This window comes from Macaca thibetana, chromosome 1 (genome assembly GCF_024542745.1).
Source record: "Macaca thibetana thibetana isolate TM-01 chromosome 1, ASM2454274v1, whole genome shotgun sequence".
NCBI lineage: Eukaryota > Metazoa > Chordata > Mammalia > Primates > Cercopithecidae > Macaca > Macaca thibetana.
In genome coordinates, this window is record NC_065578.1 from 35,187,339 (window position 1) to 35,197,749 (window position 10,411).

Consider the following 10,411-nt stretch of genomic DNA (forward strand, 5'->3'; position numbering starts at 1 on the left):
TTATTCTTAAACTGGTTCTATGTGGTGTGGTGCTAGAGAGCACCCTGAACTAGGTTCAAGGAGGGCAAGTACAGCACTTTGGGAGGCCGAGGCGGACAGATCACCTGAGGTCTGGAGTTTGAGACCAGCCTGGCCAACACGGTGAAACCCATTCTCTACTAAAACTACAAAAATTAGCCAGGCGTGGTGGCAGGCGCCTGTAATCCCAGCTACTTAGGAGGCTGTGGCAGGAGAATTGCTTGAACCCAGGAGGCGGAGATTGCGATGAGCCAAGATCGCGCCACTGCACTTCAGCCTGGGAGACAAGAGTTAGACCGTCTCAGAAAAAAAAAAAAAAAAAAAAAAGGAGGGCAAGTAATAAGGAAAGAAAGAGATTTTGAATTAATATAAACAACTTTCTGGCTGGGCATGGTGGCTCATGCCTATAATCCCAGCACTTTAGGAGGCCGAGGCAGGGGTCAGAAGTGGTCACCTGAGCCCAGGAGTTTGAGACTAGCCTAGGAAACACAATGAGAACCCATCTTTAAAAAAATAGAACAAATTAGCTGGGTGTGGTGGCCCATGCCTGTAGTCCCAGCTACTCAGGAGGCTGAGGTGAGAGGATGGCTTGAGCCTAAGAAGTCAAGGCTGCAGTGAACTGTGATTACACCACTGCATTCCAGCCTGGACGACACAGCAAGATCCTGAAAGCCTGATTCGGAGTCTGGACTTGCTGCTTAACAGCTGTGAATACTTAGGTAAATCAATTCACTGGGCTAAGCCTCAATCTTCTAACTCAAAAAAAGTAACAGTAAAACAGTAAAATCTGCCATGCCATTCACAGGGCTGTTGGTAGGATCTAGTAAGATAATTGACTTGAATGTGCTTTGCAGACAAGAAACCACAGGATTTATAGCAGCTATGCTAACATGATCTCCAACTACTTCAGGTACAACATGAACAAAGTAAATGAAACCAGCTCTACACTCAGGTGAGACACCACTTGACAGTTTTCAGGAGGCCTTTCTTCCAGTCAGTGCCCCAAACAAAATGTCAAATCTCCTTAAGGAGGTTGTTTTTTTTTTGGAGATAGAGTCTCGCTCTGTTGCCCAGGCTGGAGTGCAGTGGCACCATCTTGGCTCACTGCGAGCTCCACCTCCCAGGTTCACGCCATTCTCCTTCCTCAGCCTCCCGAGTAGCTGGGACTACAGGTGTGTGCCACCACACCCAGCTAATTTGTCTATTTTTAGTAGAGACAGTGTTTCACCATGTTGGCCAGGATGGTCTCGAGTCTCTTGACCTCGTGATCCACACGCCTCAGCCTCCCAAAGTGCTGGGTTACAGGCGTGAGCCACTGCACCGGGCCTACTTCCTTTATTTAAAAAAAAAAAAAAAAAAAAAAAGGTGACGAAGCTGATGCTAGAATAATGAACAAACTTGCCCAAGGTAACACGGCAAGTAAGTGGTGAAACTAGAACTCAGGTGCAGCCGGTACTATACCTCTGTATGGCATACATTTCTTTTCATTTTTCCACTGCTAGAAGATACACAGTATATATGGTATACATTTCTGTCTCCCTCACAGAGTATGTGCTTCTCAAAGTTAGGGACTAGGACTTCATCCTTGCATCTCCCACAGCATCTAGCACAGAGCTCTGCATATAGTTGGGGCTGAGGAAAAGTTTATTGGACAAAAGGGCTGTTTCTGTTTGCACAGACTAAAATCTAGTTACTTGGGCATATTAACAATTTAGGTGGCTCTTGAGCCGTTTGCTCAATCCTGCTCCTGCTTCATGGAGTGTACTTTCATTTTAATAAATCAATGCTAAAAAAGAAGGCTGGGTGCAGTGGCTCAGACCTGTAATCCTAGCAATTTGAGAGGCTGAGGTGGGCAGATCACTTGAGGTCAAGAGTTTGAGACCAACCTAGGAATACAAAAATCAGCCGGGCGTAGTGGTGGGTGCCTGTAATCCTAGCTATTTGGGAGGCTGAGGCAGGAGAATCTTTTGAACCTGGGAGGTGGAGGTTGCAGTGAGCTGAGATCGGGCCACTGCACTCCAGCCTAGGTGACAGAGCAAGACTCTGTCTCAAAACACAAAACAAAACAATTTAGGTCTTGGAAAGCTTAAATGGAACACAAATGCAATCCCAGTAATTTGTGAGGCGGAGCCGGAGGGATTGCTTGAACCTAGAAGTTTGAGACCTCAAGACCAACCAGAGCAACACAGGGAGACCCCTAGCTAAAAAAAAAAAAAAAAAAAAAAAATTAGCCAGGCATGGTGGTGCACACCTATAGTACCAGCTACTTGGGAGGCTGAGGTGGGAGGATTGCTTGAACTCTGGAGGTCAGGCTGGATGAGCCCCGATCATGCCACTGCACTCCAGCCTGGGTAAATCATTTAAAATTTAAAATTAAACAGTGCTATGAAGACAATCAGCATAGAGTTAGAGGTTAGAGAATTAGGTAACCAGGAGGAAAGGTCTCTCAAAGGAGGTGACATGTAAGTAACTATGAATGAAGCCAGGAGTGGGCCAGGTGACTATCTAGAGGAAGGGAGTTCCAAGAGCCTTGAGGGCAGGAGTATGCTGCTGCCCCTCCCTAATTACCTTACTTCACTGAAACGAAGAATACTGGGAGTTGGGGGTAGAGTCTGCAGGTTTTTGTTAAAAGATTTCAATATTGATTTCAGGTTTAAAAAATGGATAAAATGAGAGCAAACTATGAAAACTAACCAGGAAGACCTCTGCTCATCTCACAGGAAAAGGAGAAGGAAACATTTACCACACCCCTCACATTTTACACCACCCCATGTAATATTAGGTAGACGTTACTATCCCCATTTTATAGATAAAGAAATTGAAGATCTATCAAGTCAGAATTCCAATCAAGGTCCATGTGTTTCCCCTAACCTGACATTGTTTCCTAACAAAATATTCTCATCTTTTGGCCGGGCGCGGTGGCTCACCCTGTAATCCCAGCACTCTGGGAGTCCGAACAGGCAGGCAGATCACCACGAGTTCGAGACCAGGCTGGCCAATATGGTGAAAACCCATCTCAACTAAAAATACAAAAATTGGCTGGGCGAGGTGGCTCACGCCTGTAATCCCAGCACTTTGGGAGGCCGAGGAAGGCGGATCACCTGAGGTCAGGAGTTCGAGACCAGCCTGGCCAACATGGTGAAACCCCATCTCTACTAAAAATACAAAAATTAACCAGGCGTGGTCGTGGGCACCTGTAATCCCAGCTACTCGGGAGGCTGAGGCAGGAGAACTGCTTGAACCTGGCAGGTTGCAGTGAGCCAAGTTAGTGCCACCGCACTACAGCCTGGGTGACAGAGAGAGACTTCGTCTGGGGATGGGACGGGGGAGAAAAAATGAAAAATGACTTAAGTCTGCAGCCCCAGCCCCTAGTCCAACTTTATAGGACCATATGGTGTCCAACTATTCCCCGGGAAAGAAGGGAGCCACCCACTCCATAAAGCGCACCACTCACTGCTTACTCTGGCCCATCTCTTATTTCATTGAATAAAACGTTCCTTTCTGGCATGACCAGTAACTGAACATCTCTCACAATACCCACGCCACAGTGCGAGTCACTATAGCCTAAGAGTATAGCCTAACAGTATGAAGCATTAGCTTTGGAGTTAAACACGGGTCCAAGTCCTAACTTTCCAGGTGTAAATGTGAGCAAATTACGTAAGCTCTCCAAGCTGTAAAAACGGCAATCATGTTATCCATCTGATACGGGCTACTCTGCAGATTAACTGAGATACTGGAATGCATGTAACGTGCGTGGCCCGGTGCCTAACACACAGTAAGAGAGCAGTAAGTGGCAGTTACTGGTATTTATTACCGTCGTTGTTGTTGGCTTAGGACACAGCGGCACTCAGGCCTTGGGGGCGGGGTCTCCACGGGAAAGAGGTCTCCTCCGGGGAACTTCTCCGACGGTCCCCTAACCTGCCTGGGACGCCCCGGAGTGATCCAGCAAGAGGCTTCCCCCGCCAGAGCTCACAAAAGGGCCCTTTTCCAAACGCGCCTCGCGCTCGGGGCCGGGCCCCTTCCCTGTATGCCTCAATTTCGCCCCGCCCGCCGAGGTCACGCGCTCCAAGTTACCATTTTCTTGCTCTCGGTGCCACGGTTCGCCTGCCTGGACATGGTGCCGGCCGCCCCGCCCCACTCTCCTAGCCAAGGGTTAGCTCGGCGACCCCTGCAGACGCCTCCCGCCTAACCGCTGCCCCTCAGCCCAAGGGACTGACCGGCACTGACTCACTGCGCCTGCGCGGCCTGCCGCGGGGCACCACGGGACTCGTGGTCCGGCCGACGAGGGTATCTCTCGCCCAACAAACGTCGGACTACAACACCCAACAGCCTCTTTGGCAGCACCGCCTCTTAACGCAGTCAACTACCACTCCCGGAGTGCTCCGCGCGCGCCTGCCTGGTAGAGCTCAGCTCGCCCTGGACAGCATCCCAGCCACTGGGTGGCGTCCGCAGCCTTCGGTAATCCTGGGCAATCCACAGGGTTCCCCCGGACTCCCTCCCCCCGCGCCCGGCTCAGAGATGATGCTCCGCAAATTCCTCTCTCGCCAGGGTTGGTCTTGGAAAGTCCCTCTTTCGAGCTAGCTTCTTCCGCTATTGCGATTCAGCTCCAGAAGCTCCCAAGATGTCCCAGAAAACTAGCAATGACTCACACAGAATTGGCTTCTTCATTAGAAAAATATTTAATGACCTACTATGTGCCAAGCATTTCGCTAGTGCCGTTCTCTTCGGACTGCCATCTGTTCCCAAACCCCAAATGCTGCCAGCATCTGCATTCTACCACCTGTGGCTTCGTGATGGAATATCCAGTCTTTTAGATAAAGTTCAAGTCACTTTCTCCCCCTCCATCCCCCTAGAACAGCTACACTGCCTGGTTCCCAGGAAACAAAGATCACTAACTGTCGTGGCCGTCAGTTCTGAGTTCTAATCCCAGCTTTGCCATTTTAGGCAAGTTGCTGAATCTCTCTCAGTTGTTGTAAAGATTGGTGAGCCACGCATGCCCAGCACTTGGGCGCATAAAAGGCATAAAATAAACGTGTATTCCCTTCCAGCCACCCTCCAAAAACAAGCCAACAAACAGGCCCCAGAAACACGAAGGGAATGTGCTGGCTGAACCCTCACCCATCACCAAGGGGAAGTCTACAGTCCCTGACCACAGCTCTTTGGTTTCAGCTCCAGCGGTCTCTCAGCTGATCAACTCTGAGAAAGCTGGGCTGGGGGGTCCCTGAGCACTCTCTGTTCACTTAGGCCTGGTAGCCTGACTGTAGCAGCTGCATTCTGGCCCCTAGCCCTCACCATGACAACCAGCCTGTCCAGACATGAGCCAGCCAGGCTAGGGAGGGCTGGGGGGGCTGCTCAGGCTGCAAGCTTGTGCCCAGGGTTCCCCCAGTCCCTCCCTCAGGTTGCAGGACCAATCATTATTATACCCCTTTCCCCAGACATTCTGTTTTCTCCCTAGAGGCAGTGACCCCTCACTCTCCATCCTGTGTAATGCCACAGGGGAAGGAGCCAAGGGCCGAGGGCTCTGGGAAGGAACTTGAGGGTTGGTTGGGGTTGGGGGAGGAAAGCAGGGGTCAACTAGCCCCCAAGGGCCAGCTCATCTTGAGAAGAGGCCTCTGCATTCCCAGGAGAGAGGACAGCTGAGGTGAAAGCTGCAGTTGGCCAGCCTGTCTGTCCGTCTGGGCTCCTCCCTGCCGGCTGCCCTTGGCTGCCCACAGAAACCTGAGTCATACTCACGGCCAGCCACCCGACCCCACCCTGCCTGCTGTCAAGCAGGGCGGTTCTAGAGAGACTGGAGGTGGAGCCTTTCCCTGCCTGTCCAACAGCCTCTGAGATTTTGCCTCCCTCTGCCTGGGATTCCTCCACTTGGCGTCTCTTCCTCTTTGGGACTTGCAATGTCATTAGTCCTGAATTAACAGTGGGGGTGGGGGCCATCTCAGGTTGATCTATATGATCCCCTCCTCACTCAGATGGGTTCTTAAAGGCTTCTTAGGCTGAGCACAGTGGCTCATGCCAGTAACCCCAGCATACTGGGAGGCAAAGGCAGGAGGAACACTGTAGCCCAGGAGTTTGAGACCAGCCTGGGCAACATAGTGAGACCCCCATCTCCATAAAAAATAATTTTTAAAAAGGCTGTTCTGTTATGAAATAGTCACTCTTTTGTTTCTTTACTAACAAAAATAAATAAAAATTATAAAAAAAAAAAAAAAAAAAAAAAACGAGCTGAGCATTGTGGCGTGCACCTGTGGTCCCCAGCTACTAGGAAGGCTAAGGTGGGAAGACTGCTTGAACCCAGGAGGTGGAGGCTGCAGTGAGCCATGTTTGCACTACTGCACTCCAGCCTGGGTGACAGAACTGAAACCTTGTCTTTAAAAAAAAAAAAAACTCCTTAGACAGCTGTTCCAAGGATTCTCCCTACGGTTTCCATCATTCCCAAATCCCAAACCCTCCCTACAACCTCTAGGGTCCAGGACATTGAGGAACACCAGATGTCCCCTCGCCACCCTCTTCTCCTTCTCCCTAGAAAACAACACAAGGGATAGCTTTCTGTTCCTATCAGGGGCTCTAGACAAAGACTCTCTCCTAGGAACCCAAAGGGTTGAACCTATTTAGTCCTGTATCTGAGTTCCCCGCCTCCCCAAGAGCTGGAGGGAGAGGGGCAGTTGGCATCACCAGCCCCAGGGAGTGGGCCCCGGAGGCTGTGGCCCCCCAGGAAGGCCGGTGCTGGTTAGAGACCCCTTGTTGCTGCAGTCCCTTGAGGCTGGGGCAGTGCCTTGAGGCTGGGGTGGGAGTGAGAATGTGATGCCTATTCTCTCTGCCCCCACTGTGAGGCCCCTCCCACTTCCTGCAGTACTCTGTGGGTGTGGGAGCAGCATCCAGGGCCTCAGTCATGAGATTTGTAACTTTGTTAACTCCCCGTGATTTCCTTCACCTCTCCATCAGGTTCATCCTGGATCCTGCCCCACCAAACCTAGGAGGCTGAAAATGCCCTTGCCTTTCTTCCCCTAGGGGAAACAGGATGGAAACATATTTCTTTTTCTTTTTTTTTTTTCTCCTTTTTTTTTTTTTTTTTTTTTGAGAGAGTCTTGCTCTGTTGCCCAGGCTGGAGTGCAGTGGTAGTGGTGTGATCTTGGCTCACTGCAACCTCCGCCTCCCAAGTTCAAGTGATTCTCCTGCCTCAGCCTCCTGAGCAGCTGGGACTACAGGCATGTGCCACCACGCTTGGCTAATGTTTTTGTATTTTTGGTAGAAACTGGGTTTCGACATGTTGGCCAGGTTGGTCATGAACTCCTGACCTCAGGTCATCTGCCCACCTTCACCTCCTAAGGTGCTGGGATTACAGGCATGAGCCACCCCGCCTGGCCAAAAATTTTTCTATTATACTCTTTTTTTTTAATTTTTTTTTTTTTTCTCGCCGGGCGCGGTGGCTCACGCCTGTAATCCCAGCACTTTGGGAGGCCGAGGCCGGCGGATCACGAGGTCAGGAGATCGAGACCATCCTGGCTAACACGGTGAAACCCCGTCTCTACTAAAAATGCAAAAAATTAGCCGGGCGAGGCGGCGGGCGCCTGTAGTCCCAGCTACTCGGGAGGCTGAGGCAGGAGAATGGCGTGAACCCGGGAGGCGGAGCTTGCAGTGAGCCGAGATCGCGCCATTGCACTCCAGCCTGGGCGACTAAGCGAGACTCTGTCTCAAAAAAAAAAAAAAAAAAAAAAAAATTTTTCTCTCTCTCTTTTTTCAGACAAGGTCTCTGTCATCCAGGCTGGAGTGCAGTGGTACAAACATGGCTCACTGCAGCCTTGATCTCCTGGGCTCAAGTGATCCTCCCACCTCAGCCTCCTGAGTAGTTGAGACTACAGGCACGCACCACCATGCCTGGTTAATTTTTTGTATTTTTGATGGAGACCTTTTTATATTTTTGATGGATTTCACCATGTTGCCCAGGCTGGTCTCGAACTCCTGAGCTCAAGCAATCCGCCTGCGTCGGTCTTCCAAAGGGAAAGGAACAGCTCACTCATGTCTGTTTCCATGCAGAAGGAGGAGACTGCCCTGGGCCACAATCTCCTCCTGCCCTGAGGAGACTGCCCTGGTCCAGAGGTCCCCGTCCCTCGAGCAAAGCCTGCAGAGAATGCTGTTGGGACTTCAGCCTCTTATGTTAGGGTTTCAACAAGTACCCAACTTGCTCCTTCTCTGGGATGTCTAATATTTGTGGTGCCCCATGCAGCGTCACCTAGCCCCAAACTCAGAGAGACGTCCACTCTTAACCCTCTTGGTTGCTGGGGCCTGGGATCCACCAGGGATCCTGGCCAGTGAGGAGGAGAATGGAGAGGAGTCCACTTTCTCTGTCCACCGACTGTCTCAATCACGGAAAATGGGTGCTCTCCAGACACCCCCTCAGCCATCCTTCCCGCACTCCCTGTGGACTTGTCAGCAGTGCAGGAAGCCTTCGGGTCTGGCCAGGAGAACTGTCATTTAAGCTGCCAAACTCCCAGATGCTCTGCTGGTCTCCAGAATCAACATATTATGAGTGCCTCACCCTCAGGCTAGGGAAGGGTTCCTCAACCTTAGCACTACTGACATTTTGCACCTGAGAATTCCTTATTGTGAGGATGGTCCTACGCAATGTAGGATGGTAAGCAGTATCCCTGGCTTCTACGCAGTAGCTGCCATGTTTACAGACACACCCCCCCACACCGCCATGTGTCTCTAAACATGGCTAAATGTCTCCTGGGGGGCAAAATTACCCTTGGTTGAGAACCCCTGACGTAGGCTAATACCACGCGCTGTCTCTTTTTAGTGAGCTCCCCACAGTCAATCCCGAAGACAATAGATTTCCAGTTCTAAAGTCTGCTCTCCCTTCCTCTACTGAAAACCCTCATGATCTTCAATAGCTCCCCATGCTCATTTCCAAGCCATTTGGCATTCAAGTCCTCCTGCGTGGGCTGTCCCTGACCTATCTGTTCATTTTTAGCTGCCATTTCCGCCTCCACTATTCTTTTTGTTTGTTTGGCTGTTTGTTTGTTTTGTTGTGGCAGGGTCTCATTCTGTTGCCCAGGCTGGAGTGCAGTGGCACGATCTTGGCTCACTGCAACCTCCGCCTCCGAGGTTCAAGCGATTCTCCTGCCTCAGCCTCTGGAGTAGCTGGGATTACAGGCGCACACCACCACACCTGGCTAACTTTTGTATTTTAGGTAGAGACAGGGTTTCACCATGTTGGCCAGGCTGATCTCGAACTCCTGACTTCAAGCAATCCTCTCACCTTGGCCTCCCAAATTGCTGGGATTACAGTGTGAGCCACCACAGCCAGACACTATTCTTGAACCGTAGCCAATGGTGGGTATCTCACTACTCCCATCCATCCATCCATCCATCCATCTTCATCCCTGCAGTAATCTCAAGACAAGGGGTGGGAGGTGGGAGAAGAACCATCCCAGAGGGCTCTCCCCATACGTGTTCCTGAACTCTGCTGTCTGGGTCAGGTCTGGCCTGTCCAGCTTTGGAAGAGGCAGGCTGTGAGGCCTCTGGCCTCACAAAGGACTGTCATGAACTCCAACATCCCCGCAGTCCCCCCACCCTGCAGATAAGATGACTGACACAAAGATGCGGGATCTGCTTCTCGTCCTTCCACTTTTACTCATCAATGCCTTCATCACCATTATACTTATTTACTGAGCACTTCCTAGATGCCAGGTTCTGTGCTCAGCACTTCATTTCCATTGCCTTATTTAATCTTTACAAAGACCCCAAGATACCTCATGGCACTATTATTTTTCTGATTTTGTAGGAAAGCAAATTAGATTTTAGAAAAGTTAAGTCACTAGCTCAAGGTTGCCGGCTCCAGTTGCCGCCCTTCTACCATCATCCTTTTCTAATGTTTTTGGGCCAGAAGGGACACTATTCCCTTCCCAGGCCTTCCCAAGAGTGTCCAAGCCCCCGGGTATGCACACATCCCAGGACAGGCTGCTCCCAGGTTGCCTGAGCTGGTGACGCTTTTGTTTCCCACTCTATCCCTCCAAATGGCCGCTTTCTGGAGCTGCTAAAAGGAAGGAGGCACTGGCGGGAAGGGGGGCAAGGGGGACAGTATCTCACTGGGCCTAATCTCTGGACAATGAAGAACTAGAGAACTGACCTTCTAGAAGTCAGGACAAAGGGCAGGGCCAGGGTGCGCAGGGCCCAGCTGCCCCTCCTCCTCCCCACCAACCCAAGTCCCTGCAGCAGCACCATCATCCACCTTCCCAGCAAGCTCCCCACTCTGCCCCGGGCTGGGCCTGGCTTGGCTTGAAGCCCTCACCTCAGCTGGCACCAACAAGGGGGCTGGGAGTCCACTCTGGAGGGCTGGGAAGAAGGGCTACTTTAGGGAGTGGATTCTGGAGGGGGTCGCCACCCCCTCATCGAC

At 51.1% G+C, this 10,411-nt stretch overlaps 2 protein-coding genes and 1 long non-coding RNA gene across 4 annotated transcripts in view; 1 reads left to right on the forward strand and 2 right to left on the reverse strand.

Annotated features, from left to right (window-relative positions):
• Window positions 1-10,411, reverse strand: part of PSMB2 (proteasome 20S subunit beta 2) — a 623,524-nt gene that overhangs the window by 565,563 nt on the left and 47,550 nt on the right. The gene's annotated exons all lie outside the window — the stretch shown is intronic.
• Window positions 1-10,411, forward strand: part of LOC126961137 (uncharacterized) — a 65,884-nt gene that overhangs the window by 54,512 nt on the left and 961 nt on the right. The window lies entirely within an intron of this gene.
• TRAPPC3 (trafficking protein particle complex subunit 3) overlaps window positions 1-10,411 on the reverse strand; it is a 39,949-nt gene that overhangs the window by 8,013 nt on the left and 21,525 nt on the right. Inside the window, exon 2 of one of the 2 annotated variants that reach the window (XM_050800838.1) lies at window positions 4,093-4,259. In XM_050800838.1, coding sequence (XP_050656795.1) covers window positions 4,093-4,134 — 42 coding nt within the window. In that variant the 5' untranslated portion in view covers window positions 4,135-4,259. Of the gene's footprint in view, window positions 1-3,832; window positions 4,049-4,092; window positions 4,260-10,411 lie in introns of those variants that run through there. The other variant, XM_050800848.1, reaches the window with a different exon arrangement.